This window comes from Marmota monax, unplaced genomic scaffold (assembly GCF_021218885.2).
Source record: "Marmota monax isolate L192 unplaced genomic scaffold, Marmota_monax_Labrador192_F-V1.1 WCK01_AAM20220418_F8-fsc00163, whole genome shotgun sequence".
Lineage (NCBI taxonomy): Eukaryota > Metazoa > Chordata > Mammalia > Rodentia > Sciuridae > Marmota > Marmota monax.
In genome coordinates, this window is record NW_026693660.1 from 2,257,160 (window position 1) to 2,271,900 (window position 14,741).

Below are 14,741 nucleotides of genomic sequence, written 5' to 3' on the forward strand. Positions count from 1 at the left end.
GGATAGTAAATGCAAAATATGGACTATCCTCAGGATGAATTGGAATTGAAAAAAAACAATCTTTAATATCTATAGCTAAAACATACCAGGTTTTTGGTAAAGCAGACAATTGGGGAATCCCTGATTAAGCAGGTCCCATAATAACCATCTCATTATTAATGGCTCTTAAATCTTGCAATAATCTCCATTTACCAGATTTCTTTTTAATGACAAAAATGGGAGTATTATGGGGAGATACAGAAGGTTGTATATGTCCTTCCGCTAATTGTTGTTTGACCAGGTCATGGGCTACTTGTATCTTTTCTTTAGTCAGGGGCCACTGAGGAACCCACACTGGTCTTTCTGATTTCCAAGTAATTTTTATTGTCTCAGTGGCTCTTTCTGAAAACCCAATCCATGTCTATTTATTTCTTGATCTATTTGAATTGGTGCTGTCATACCTTGTTCTTGTTCTCTTAATCTTTTTTCTTTCCTAAAGCCTTGTCTAGCCCTAGTAGTGGGCGCGTTAGGACTGATGTTATTTGTTAATGTCAAACCTAATTGATCTAGGACATCTCGTCCCCATAAATTTATAGGAAGATGATCCAATACATAGGGCTGTATAGTTCCTTCACATCCTTCAGGATCCTTCCAATCTAATACCATTGCACTTCTATGGGGATTAGTTGCCACTCCTAGGCTTCGAAGCGTTTGAGTGGCTTGTTGTAATGGCCAGTGTTTTGGCCATTCTTGATGCGATATGATGCTAAGGTCAGCACCTGTGTCCAGTAGCCCATTAAATTCACGTCCTTGAATATTTAGTTTTAGCATGGGGCGAGAATCTAAATTTAAAGAAAGCATAGCCCAATCTACACCTGTGGACCCTAATCCCCTGGAACCTCTTTCTACAGTACGACTGGAAAATTTATCATGTAGGCTGGGTATTATTAATAACTGTGCTATTCACTGATATACCTCTTGGAGAACTGGCTATAATTTTTATTTCACCCTCATAATCGGGATCAATTACCCCAGGACTTATCATAAGTCCTTTTAGTGTAGAAGAACTGTGTCCCAATAATAAGCCTACTGTTCCTTGGGGAAGAGGTCCTTTTACTCCTGTGGGAATGATTTGAACTCCCATCTCTGGAGTTAGTACTGCTCTGGGAGAGGCGCAGATGTCCAACCCTGCGCTCCCTCTAGTTTGTCTGATGAGGGATTTAATGGATAATGTGTCCTGGGCACTACCCTGATGGGGTTGCTGGGTTCCTCCATTGCCCCATATATTTGTGGTTTTGGGCCCCAGAGCATTGGGCCCCCCAGTCCGTTTTTTGGCAATGGAGCCTGATGCCTTTCTCCATGATATCGTGGGTAAACACTTTGTAACGGAGTACCCTCTGTGGTTGTTTGAGAACGACATTCATTAGCCCAATGTCTCCCTTTATGACATCGTGGGCAAATACCCGGTATTCTATTCCTTTGATACCTAGCTTTGTTAAACCCTCCTCCTATGGGGCAACTCCTTTTAAAATGTCCTGTTTGATCACAATTATAGCATGTTTTTGGCCTGGCATCTAAAGCCTGTTGTACTGCTGCCAAGACTTGCCCTTGTTCATTAATGTCTCTACATAATTTAATATATGTGTTTAAATCTTCATGTCTCCATGGTTTAATGACCTCTCTGCAGCAACGATTTGCTTGGTTATAAGCCAGTTGTTTTATAAATGGCATTGCCTGTTCTGTATCCCCAAATATTCTAGAAGCTATTTGAATAAGCCTATCTACAAATTCGGCGAAGGTTCATTAGTTCCTTGTATTACCTTAGATAATTGTCCTTGTAAATCTCCATGCCCTGTAAAGTTTTCCATGCCCTAACCGCATCTACAGCAATTGTGCGTATACGCCAGGATCATATTCAATTTGTTGCCATTGACCCTCATAAGGTCCTTTTCCTAACAACATTTCTAGATTTCTTTGAGGGTAACCGGCTGCTGCATTTCACCTAGCTATCTCCGTGCAGAATTCCTCATTGACAACCTTCCATAACAAATATTGTCCTCCATTTAGCACAGATCGACACATGTTAGCCCAGTCTGCTGGTGTCATGTCCAAGTTGGTAATAGATTCGACCATACTTATGGTAAAGGGTGCTTGGGAACCATAGGTTGTTACAGCCTCCTTTAATTGCTTCACTGTTTTAAAATCTAAAGCACGGTAAATTCGTTGCCCTCCTGCCTGCTCAAGTACAGGGCATGCTAATCTTTGAGGTCCTGCCTTAGGATTCGGTCCATCAACTATGGGAGTTGAGGGTCGCTCAGCTGTAGATGGAGCTGTTGGTTGAATTACGCCCTCTGGTGATAGAACGGAGTTAGTAGCAGCCTCCTGTTGTAACTCCCCCCCTGGTGGTTGTTTTTTCTCTAAGCTTTCTTCCTTTAAATTTTCCTCTGTCTGACTAGCTCGAGAGACCTTCTCTTTTGCTTGACCTAACTTGTTTTCTACCATAGTCTGGACCTCTAACAATTTACTTAACAGTCTTTCGGTTTGTTTTTTACTAGTTTCTAATCTACTATAAAGGTAACACAACCCAATAAGATAGCATAAAACAAAACTGAAACAGAATGAAACAAAAACGGAACAAAAAATCGTTGTATCAATTTTCTCTTTCTCAGGGCCGAAGAACTTCAAACCTTGAGCCAACCATTTTTCCCAGTTTGCCTGAGAAAGTTCTAAGGATAGACAGCTTGAAACAAAAATAAAATAAATCAAAACAAGAACACATTGTTTTTTGAAATGGTCACCCTTCCCTCAGGGGCGAGCAGTTTTACTTACCTCCAAGCTTCAGGCGTTCCCCGTACGGGCCACCAGTTGCAGCAGTCTGGCTGGGCACAAAATCAGGAGCCACTCAAGCAGGAACAAACTTTATTTTTTGAAACTGCCGCCAATGCCCCATAAGCTCCCGGGAAGATTGCCAATCGACGCACGCGGAACCCCAAGAGGAAGTTTCCCTCCTACTGCACTTCCCCAACCAATGGGAACTCTCCAGGATTCCCGTAGCAGGCCGAGGTGGACAGCAGGAGTCCAATATCCATATGAATGCAAATCTTAACATAATCATATCATCTCAATGGCTTGCTGGCATCACCTTTCAACCAAAAATGCCATGATCATATTACTTGGCTGTGGCTCTTAGCAATCTGTATTATCTGCTTCTGCTGATATTAACTGTGTTCTGTTTTATGAAGGTTTTAATATAGGGATTTATCTCCCTCCCCTTTAAGTTGTTTGTATCCCTCCAAAAGCTCCAGATTGTGTTTTGCTTGTGGACTTTGAGTCAATAAGAATATTAGATACTGGTATATGAATAATTTTATGTAAGTAGATAATTCTCAAGTACAGTTATAAGAATTGTTCTCATAATTTGGACAATTTCCTCTTAAAACTTTGTTTATATTATATATATATATTTTTTAAAAATATTTTTTAGTTATACATGGACACAATATCTTTATTTTTTTTAATGTATTCTTATATACATGACAATAGTGGAGTGCATTACATTCATAATTATCCATTTACACCACCATTTTTCATAACTCTGTATATAAAGTATGTTCATGCCAAATTATGCTATTATACATGAGCTCTTATTATTATTTTTTTGCATTACAATTCTTAATACACCTTCATACCACAATTTATCATATCTCTGTTTGTATACAAGGTATGTTGACACCACACATCTTCATACATGTATTTTGTATGTGGTACTGAGGATTGAAACCAGTGCCTCACACATGGGAGGCAAGTGCTCTACCGCTGAGCCACACCCCAGCTGCCTATATTTTTATTCTTAATGGTGAAATGGTTTACCACTTCAAATGAGTGATTTCTGGGGTAGTTATTATAATTAGCAGTCTTGAATACAATCTTGTAAGAGCCTTTAGAATGGTTTAATTGCATGGTTTTACCTTATTCACATTCACTACAGATTTATTTTGCATGTTATTTCCTGATCCCTGTTGATACCTAAGAACAAAACATGAATGTACCTATTTACATAATTATTCTTTTACTCATATTTTGACAAAACAGGGAAATGTAATTGTATTAGTTAGCAGTGAGTCTGTTTTAAGTGTGTTAACCTTGTGTTGAGATACAAGAGATTCTGGTGGACCAAAGGGGTCAAGTGTATGTTATGCTGAACTCATAACCAAAATAGCTGAGTTTCTGAGAATGCGGCATGAGCTTGGGAGAATTATGAAGACTGGGATAGTCTTTGGGGAAATAGGAGAAAGAATGATCCACAGTGAAACAACTCAGTAATCGTCAAGGGAGTATGGTTTTCTCTTCTTCTTCTCTTTCCTTTATTATCCCTTCGTCTACCCCCTTTCTTCCTTTCCTCCTTTATTTCTCTGCCCCCTTCCTATTTTCTGCCTCATTTTATATCTCTACCTTTTTCTTTTTTCTTTCTTTTTCCTTCACTAGTGGAGGATCAAGGAAGAATTACTGTATTGCCCTAGGGTCTAAGTTTCACTGGGTAGATAGAGCAGAATTATTGGGATGCAAATGAATTGAGGGTGATAAGAAGTCCTGGACTATACCCTATATATGGAAGAAAGAAGATTCACATGAACTCACAGTTTGGAGAAAATGTGAATGTTAGGGAAGTGAGGTTGAAGAACATAAATAACCAGGGCAAGGGTGTGTGAGGCCTGGGAAGAGAGGGCTGGGTGATGATGGGATCGGATCCAGTGTATGGTCCTGTAAACTAGTAGCTAAAATGGACTTGAAGATGAGGTTATTGGAGTTGTGGCTCTCAAGGATTTCTGACATTGAAATCCTAGGGTGATGACTGACAACAGTGGCAATTAAAGAAAAGGCTGTGAACTTGTGCCAAAGACTTCATAAATCTGCGGGAGTGTTTGAGAAGTCCCTAGATGGCAGGGTGAGGAGGATGGAGTGAAAAGGGACCTGCATATGAAGGAAACAGCATGACGGAACCAAGAGAATGCTAACCCTTTACCCAGGCCCTTTGTGGAGCAGAGAGATTATTGGAGAGAGTTTAGGGAAATTATATCCTTTGGGAAAGCCAGATTTTACTTGGAACAGGGAGACAATCTTTGAAAGTTGAGGTCCTGGGGAATTTTGCAAGAAGTAGAGTATTTCATCAGGCCCAGTAGTGTTGCTTGATCAATGATGGAGGAGCCAGGGCCAGGGAAATAGAGCATGAGAAGGCAAAAATATTTATTTAGTTATTACACATTCTAGGAGTGAGAAATCTGTTTGGAGTAACTACCCTCAAATAAATCCAGACTTGGTACCATTTGAATATTAGGCATTACTTTTCTCATCTGATTTCAGACAACAGCTTGGCAGATTCTTTTTATGGATAGCCAGTGTCTGCCTCATGGTTTTCAGAGCTGCAGTTTCTTTCTGGGAAGTAGCTTTTATGATGCATGCTGATTTGGTCAAGAGCTGCCTTTCTGTCATTGTTTTGGGAGGATGGGGGAGAGGATGGATAAGGTGTTTTGGCCAGGGCCATGTAGAGGCTTTGTACAGGTAGGATCTGCCATGTGATGTGCAAAGCTGGATTTCTTACCTAGGGCTCTGTTGTCTTTTGTGGAGCCCTAGTTTTGCTAGAAAAGTGCCTGCCCACCCCGCCTCCCTCCCTCTCCCCCCTCCCTCCCTCTCCCCCCCTCCCCCCACCCCTCTTTAAAGTTGGTTCTCTTTTTTAACCCCCAGTGGAAACCTACATTTCACTTTCTTTTAGTCACATGCACATGGATAGTATTTTAGTCATTTTTAGGGAATTGTATCCTGATACTTACAGAAAAATTTATAGAAAGCTTCCAAAAGGAAAGTTCAGATAGTGCAATTAAAGTAGTACTCTTATGGCTTGGGAGATGGCATTAGGCTGACTGTTTTTAAATGAATAAACCATAATCCTGGTTGAAGTTGAATTGTTGTTTAAGTGTGTTGTTTTCAATACATTTAATTTTGAACAAAATACAAATTTTGACTAGATTATTTTTTTTCAGATATATATTTTTAAAGGTATTACAATAAGTGATACAAGGGCACTTTCCCCTTCCTCTTGTCCTTAAACCTGAAAATAACTAGCTGTAGTTGTCTCATGACAGATCCTTAAGCTATTTGATCTTCATGCTCTAGGAATTAAGATGGCAAGGAAAGCCAACTAAGAAATCCTTGAGGTAAATGGGAAAGGAAATTAATTTCGAAGTTTTTTTTTTTTCTAAAGCCTTAAGTAAAATAAACTGTGCTTAATTTAGACTCTTTATGGTCTCTATTTCTTAGACAAATAAGTGTGTGCAACAACAAATGTGAACTATTCATTCCATGCAGGAATTTTCATGTAATGGATGCATCAGTAATCTGGAGATAAATTAGATACTGTGAAAAACAAAATCAAGAAATTGAATATAGAGGGATCTAATACTAGAAGGTGATATTTGTGGTAAGGATGATTATTTACAAGAACAGGGATTTTTATTTACTTATTTTTTTTTCATAGAAATAATTTTATTTATTTTATTTTTTAATTTGTTTTAATTAGTTACACATGACAGTACAATGACCTTGACATATCATACATTTGAATCAGATGGGATATAATATCTCATTTTTCTGAGTATATAGGTTGCAGAATCACATTGGTCATGCATTCACATATATACACATAGTAATAATAATGTCTGTTTCATTCTACTATCCTTCCTATGTCCCCAACCCCTCCCCTCCCCTCCCATCACTTCTCTCTCCCTAATCTAGGGTAACACTATTTTTTTTGTTTTCCTTCTCACATCTTCATACATGTATTTTGTATTATTTATTTTTGAGACAAGATTCTTGCTATGTGGCCCAGCTGGCCCTGAACTCTAAGGCTGAAGTGATCCTTTTGCCTCAGCCTTCTTGAGTAACTGGCATTATAGAGATATGCTAATGTGCCCAGTTTTTAAAAAATTATTAAGTATTTCAAATGTATGGAGTAGAGAAAGATTGCTAATATTATAAAAAGCACCTGTTAATATAATCATACCTTTATTTTTCTGAAACAGAATGTTATAAAATTTTTATTACACATATACAGTTACATGCATTATTATAAATCTTTGAAACCTTCTTACTCCTTCTCCCTCTTTGGGGGGAACTATGCCTTTATAGGGGTCACTAAGTAAAATGATAAACTACTGGAACTAGAAAAGCCTTTACTGCCCCCCCACACCAGAAATTTGTCAATTCATAAAATGCAAAGAAACTTTAACCATTTCTCCATTGCTTCTACTTCTTTAGTGATCTCAATTTTGATCAAAAGGGTCTAGAACTAGAGGAAGAGGTACAGAAAATCATATTGTGGATATGAAAGTCCTCCTCCCCTCACCCAGATGACTATAAAGGAGGTCTTTTAGAAGCAAGTCACCAAATACGGCAGCATTTTTTGTATATCTATTTATCTTTATTAATTTTAACATTTAAAAAGACCTGTTTATTTAGTTTCTCTGAGTTTTTGTGAATACTCTAATGTTTGACTCTTCTGTTGTCCTCAGGATTCAAAAATTTCCTCTATGGAGCGTGGGCTCCGGGACCTGGAAGAGGAAATTCAGATGCTGAAATCAAATGGGGCTTTGAGTACTGAAGAACGGGAGGAAGAAATGAAGCAAATGGAGGTGTATCGCAGCCATTCTAAATTTATGAAAAACAAGGTAATGGTGTATAATACTACTATAGTTCATAGGAGTGATGTGAAAGATTGATGCATATTTTTACCTCTTTAGTAATGATAAAGATCTACTTTATTGTTTTATCAGACATTGGGGAAGCATTCTTTTAAATGGAATTTTCCCAGAATTTAGGTCAAAATTACTGATATCATACAGTTATTATAAGCTTTTATTTAAAATAAAAGTACTTGTATGAGACAAAGTATATATTTTTATAATTTAACTTATCCTATCTATAAGTACTTTTGAGGTGATTTAGTAGTATTATATCCAGATGTGTTTTTCTTTATTATATGAGACATCCAGTTCTCTACCTCTTGTGAAATATTTTAAGTCAAAATCCCAAGAGGCTGAATCCAGCTTTTTTTTTTTTTCCTCCTTCCTGAAATAGGTTAAATGAAACTGTGTTTCCCCTTTAAATACAGGAAAGCTCTGTGCTGTATCCCTTGGAGAAGGTCCATTTGCCCCCAGGTTTTTTGCTTCCCATGTCCATTTCAGGTATAGTGTAATAAGATAGATACCATGGAGACTTACTTGACACCATGTGTTTTAAAATCAGTCACATTATTTCTTCCTTATATCCAAAGTCATTTAGTTTGAGTTGATAAACTGTTTAGACAAATTGAAGGATTTAGTTTATTATAGGTATCAGTTTTGTTGTGGTTTAATTAAAAATCACAATTGTAATGGTAGTAAAATTTTAATTTGACAGTATTTCTCGACTGTATTACCCAAATGGATACCCAAGAACTGAAAACTGAAACATTCACAGTAGTGTAAGAGATAACACCATGGTAACTCCCTCCCGCATTTCTGGTTTCTTGTTGTAGTACCCACACCTGCCTTATATGTCTGTAAAATATTTCCTTACTATTAAGAATCTATTATCAGCTGGACATGATGGCACATGCCTGTAATCCCAGTGGCTTGGGAGGCTGAGGCAGGAAGGATCACAAGTTCAAAGCCAGCCTTAGCAATGGTGAGGCATTAAGCAGCTGAGTGAGACCTTGTCTCTAAATAAGACACAAAATGGGCTGGGGATGTGGCTCAGTGGTTGAGTGTCCCTGAGTTCAATCCTTGGTACTCCCCCCCCACCCCCGGCCAAAAAAAAAAAAAAGAATCTATTATCAATGACATCTGGCAATTTCATGTTAATTTTTGAACTTAAAAATTCACATATCCGTCCTTCTATTAGTTTGGGTTTTTCACCCCTTGACAACAAAATACACTGCAATAAAGTCTGTATGTTTATGTTTTCCATTTGTTGACAGCACATGACAGTTTATTAAAAAATCAAAACAAAACTGAAAAAACCACACACAATCCTGTGAAAACTGAGAAACCTTCTATGTCCCTTTGAAGAGGGAATTAGGGGAACAGATTTAATTGTGTAAATGAGTCATTGTTATTTCCAGTGGCAGTTCTGGCTCAAAAGTAGTTAATAAGATGACCTAACTTGACACATGAGTGAAAAAGAATAACAATGTCGTGACAGGTAGAGCAACTGAAGGAGGAACTAAGTTCGAAAGAGGCTCAAGGGGAGGAGCTGAAAAAGAGAGCAGCTGGTCTTCAGGCTGAGGTCTTTGCCGTAAGATTTACCTCTTTGTGTGCAGTGATCCTGCAGTGGGACCCTGCCAGTTCTGGCTTCTGGGTGGCTTACACTTTCATTCTCTGTGGTTGGCAACTTCGCCCACCACTAGCACTAACCAGCCTGCTTTGTTCTTTAACTGACTCCTGTTCACTAGTTTGACCCAGATGCCACTTTGTATGCACTGAGCCCTGTGTTTTCTGGAAGCCCTATAACATGGTTCTTTATTGTTGCTTTTATTCTTCTATGGAAGGTATTTCAAAGCTTGTTTTTCCCCCTCAAGCCATTATTACTAGATACTTGTTGATTTATATAAATAGTGGTCTTTTTTCTTCTTACATGCAGGAATTCCAGATGTTTTAGGCCCATCACCTAGAGTTCATTTGAATTTGAAATTCTCACGTAGAATACCTCTTATGTAGACATTGCCTTTAAATTCTCATTAAGTGATTCTGCAGCAAATGTTATTTTCTTTAGGGCAGATGGATAGAAAATAATTAGCTTATTTAGAGTTATCAGTAAATTTGAATTAGTGTGTGACATATCAAGTATCTAAATCTAGTTCAACCTTCTGTTTAATGAACTTAATATTTCATTTCAAAACATAATAATCAATAATAATAAAATAGCTAATACTAATTTATTGTAAGCTCTTTATAACCTTCTGAATTTATCAACCGCAATTTATAGATGAGGAAACCAAGAAAACAGAATGATGCCTAGGAAAAGACAGTTTTTAAGAGTCAGGGTTTGGTTTTATACAAGCATTCTGGTTTCAGAAACTATGCTTGTGAGTTCTTCACTGTCTGCCCTGTATTCAGCTTTGTACATACTTGTCAATATGTCAGGAAAACTGCTTATTGAAATAATTGTTGGCTAAGACTGTAATGCAGAATAGAAAAAATCTTGTGCTGATTTGGTATGTTTGCTGTTTATGAACCACTTTATAGTATTGATAAAAAGCAAACTGTTTTGTTTGAAAGAGTCTAATTTGGCTAATGGCTTGACCATGTCTAGAGGAGAAGATAATCTATTATTTCCTTTATTTTTTTAGCTACTATTATTCATTTCTGTGTAATGTTAGGCAAAATGGATTTCATACATTATTTTATTGAATCCCTAAACAAGAAAGTGACACTGGTATAATTTCTTCCTGTTACAAGTTAGGAAACCAAAATTTAAAGAGGCAGAGTAATTGCTCAAAGACATAGCTCTCTCAGCCTAACATGTGGCTGACTGCAAAGTCTTGTGCTTGTGACTTTTTATTATTTGCTTTTTGTTTATAATATTCTCTCCTCTTCTGAGTCTTTAAGGAAAATTTGTGCTTCTAAATTTCGTTTAAAATATTTTCTTTCCTTTTTCAGTCTTTCCTGCCAGTATAACAGTATGTGAAGCTTATTCAATAATGCAGATGATGAGGAAACTGAGATTTTATATTTATTTTTGATCCTATGATTGGAAGTAGCTGGAAATTTGAATAACGTTTAGGCCATAGTTCTTTACTAAGGAAGTGGTAACACTTTAAACATTTCTTCTGAATATTCATTTATAAAACAGATGCATTTTTAGTGCAATCTATGTGTTAGGGATGGGATAATAGTAATGTGAATTATTTGTTGATAAAGTGATAGAAATATCATCAGTATCTACAAGTACTTGGCCTATAATAAGCATACAGAAATATTGTATGAATGCATAACTTTATTAGTAAACAGATTTCATATGAGAAAAATGCTTATTTTTTTTTGTTAAAATGGAAGTCTAAAATAGAAATTTGTAGTGTTTCTTAAAATTTTCTGGTAAAATTTATTTCCTTTTGGGAAATTGTTTTTAAAAGCTTTACCCCTTTTACCTGAGATTATTACAATAAAATACTCTAGTATTTAGTTTTTTTTAAAATAAAGGACTTGTGGGATGCAATGGCTCATGCCTGTAATACCTGCTACTTGGGAGGCTGAGGGAGGAGGATCATAAGTTTGAGGCCAACCGTAACAACTTAATGAGACCCCATCTCAAAATAAAAAGGGCCTGGGAATGTAGTTAAGTGGTAGTGCACCCTTGATTTCAGTCCCCTGCACTACCATAAAGAAAAAAGAAAGAAAAAGAAAAGGACTTTTCATTTAATCAGTGATAATGAAATTACTGACTTTTTGTTTAATTTATACTTTCAACTATGTCTTTTAGTACCTTGTTGGGTGGTAGACTTAATATAAAAGCAGATCTAATTTATGTTTATTTGGTTTACATTTAGAATAAAAGACTTCAAAAAATTCTTAGAAACAATAGGGATATAGAGGAAATGTTTGAAAGAAAGTATTTTCTAGTTAAGAGAGATTTTTATGAGGTAATGAATGGCATCAGTTGATTTATGGATTACCCTTTCAGAGTAACAAACTTTAAATTACACATGTAGGTTTTTACAGAGATTTAATGCATTAACTTTTATCCATTTTGATGGTATGACACATTGTAGGTGATAGAACTTTATAGATAGAATCTTTTTTGTCAAGTTTTATACACATAACAAAAATTATACAATTTTAAAAAACACATGTCTGTAATAACTTGTAGCACTGAAAGAAACAACTTTTAAGATAAGGCTTCTATGAAACTTGTTTGAGAATGAGAATAAAACTTAACAAAAAAATAGAGATGCAGCACTACCTTTTGAATTTAAATCGTAGTATCAGGAGGTTTCTTTTTTCCTTCTGTTATATATGTACATTAATCTAACGTTTGATCCATTACATTCTAGAGAGATCTGATTTAATAAAATGGAAACTGCTTTTTTAGAACAGTGGAGTTTAGGTGCATACTGCTATCTTATAGTTATCTAATTGAGTTGGAAATTTTTTTCCATTTCTTTTCTAAAGGGTTTCAAAGAATATTTAGAAGACAACAAATGAAAAGTGGAAATTTCCCTCTTTGTTGAATAAGCTTCATTTTTAGGGGATGTGGAGGTGGTGGTGAGATCCAACATAAGATGATGGAAAGGAGATGAATATGTTGTATCTTATTTATTTATTTACCTTACCTACCTACCTACTGTGCTGAGAAATGAATCAGGGCTTTGTGCCTGCTAAGGAGGTGCTCTACCATTGAGCTACACCCCAGGCTTCTGTCTTAGTTTTGTATCTTGTGATTTAGATTTGTCAGAGGTCAAGATGAGAGGTCTTTTTTTTTTTTTTAGAGTGTTTTTTTTTTTTTTTTCCAGATTGGCCAGGTGAAACAGGAGCTGTCGAGAAAAGACACAGAACTACTCGCCCTACAGACAAAGCTAGAAACGCTCACAAACCAGTTCTCCGACAGTAAACAACACATTGAGGTGCTGAAGGAGTCCTTGACTGCTAAGGAACAAAGAGCTGCCATCCTGCAGACCGAGGTAAAGGGATTCTGGGATGCATGTGGAATTGATACCTTGACATATTTTCAAAAGTGCTATTTTTTAATATTTAGATTTGGAAAATATGAATAATGTTATAATTTATTCTTCAGCAGTGTGATCATTTATTGTACTAAAATCTAATCACCTTGTTCCACTTGTTCTTAGCTCTAACAAATTAAAACTGTGCTATTTATTTACAATTTTAATATTTTAGACTTTTAACAAGTTTGTACTTTAGAGTATATTCTAAATATTCAAATGAAAGGATACTTATAAGAAAGAAATAATTGCATTAGAAGCCTTAATTCTCATCCATTGTAAATTGTCATGAGTGTCAATGAGGTTAATTATCCTGTGTTTGGGTTATATGCAAAACATCCTAATTTTTAATATTATGAATAGTTTTATGTAGGCACGTTGTAGAATCTGTAAATGTTCTAAATAGATGTAGTTTTGAACTATAGATCATTAGACAGTGTCTTTTCATGTATATCCTGCTTGAAAATAAAGTTAGTGTTTTCAGAAATCTTAGATTATCTCATCTATTGGCCCTCACTTCAGGGAGGAGTAAGTAATCCCAGGGAAATTCTCATCTGTTGAATTTTCAAGGATCAAAGACAAGGAATTGGTGTTCTTATTTGGATACTGTCTTAATAAAAATATTTAAAAAAGATCTCAGTGAAATAGATATAATTTAGGTAGGAATAGGGAGTAGTTCTATATAAAAGAAAGATAAAGCATATAATGTAGATTAATTTTTTTAAAAAACAACCAGACAATAGATAAATAAGGGCATAGTTTGATCGACAAAGGAATGTGGAGGAAAAAGAATAAAAGCATCATAGTTTTGGAGAAACAGAATCTTCAAGTATGGGAGGAATGGAAAAAGACTTGTGGAAGGGACTGAAACTATTTCATGTTGTATTTTTTTTTTTTTGTCTGTATAGTTTCACGCTTTGTGGAAAATGAGAGATTTGTTGATGTAGTTGACATTTTCTTATAATTCACATTTTTTTCTTTTAAAATCATATTTAATTTTATCATATCAATTCCATTCTACCTCAGAGAGAGATTTGCGTATAAAATCACAAGGTGCAATAAAGGTTAAGGCTCTAGAGTCGTCTTTTTTGAGTTTGGACTTTTATATTTACCACTTGCTTACTAGGTGCATGACCTTGGGTGTGTACTTAACTTCATGATGCCTCTCTAGCCACATTTATAACATGAACTGACTAGTAGTATCAGCTCCTAAATTTGCTCTTAAAATTAAGCTAGTTATTCATGTCTAGTACCAGGAACATCATATGGTGTTTATATATAGTTATTGTCATCATCATTATAATTCTTGTAATAAAATCAGCTCATATATATAAACTGTTAGGATTGTTAGGAGAACATAGTTGGTTTTCTTTTATTGGCATAAATTTGTTTTGAAGATGCTTTTCATGTATTTATTGGGCTAAATTTAGCTTTATTCACAGAATTAGAAATTTAAAATCATCTGGAAAATATTACCCACAAAGTTATTAGTTTATAGTTTTATTAAGAAAAAAATAACTTCAGAAACTTGTACATGCAGTACTACAAAAGACTCAGAAGAGGGTGCCAGTATCTTAGAGGTGGTCCCTGCTTTTAGGTTTGCTACTTCGATAGCTTTGGCTGGAGGCAGCAGGTGTGCAAACTAGAGAACGAAGCAGTTGGCTAATGATAATGCAAACATTTAAAAGCTTGTCACAGCCTAATAAATAACTTTTCCCCCTTGGCAATCCATCCTTCTCTTTCTACCCAACTCAAATAATGTTCTTGTTAGCTAGGTCTCACAAAGATGGGCTTGTGATTGGTTTCTTGTACCACAGAGAATAAAGACTGTATTTGTTGTCATTCTCGAATGGTTTTTTATTTGTTTTTAGCTATTGTGGGAAAAGCTGAGCCTCAGTGGATTCCCCCAGTTAAGTTATTAGGACAACTGCTCAAATATAACCATTTCATCCCTATTTAAGAGTATGAAAGCTAACTTCTCTTTGATTTTGGGTTGATTTTAAGATTGTAT

The 14,741-nt window shown here is 35.9% G+C and overlaps 1 protein-coding gene across 22 annotated transcripts in view; it reads left to right on the top strand.

The window, feature by feature from the left end:
• The window catches only part of Erc1 (ELKS/RAB6-interacting/CAST family member 1), a 564,692-nt gene that overhangs the window by 129,734 nt on the left and 420,217 nt on the right, over nt 1–14,741 (top strand). For 12 of the 22 annotated variants that reach the window (XR_009228273.1, XM_058584138.1, XM_058584139.1 and 9 more), the window contains exons 5-7: nt 7,545–7,700; nt 9,214–9,306; nt 12,521–12,688. Coding sequence is in view for 21 of the 22 variants with exons in the window: in XM_058584138.1 (XP_058440121.1) it covers nt 7,545–7,700; nt 9,214–9,306; nt 12,521–12,688 (417 nt within the window). In the remaining variant the exon portion in view is untranslated. The remainder of the gene's footprint in view (nt 1–7,544; nt 7,701–9,213; nt 9,307–12,520; nt 12,689–14,741) is intronic. The other 10 variants (XM_058584142.1, XM_058584145.1, XM_058584152.1 and 7 more) reach the window with 2 other exon arrangements.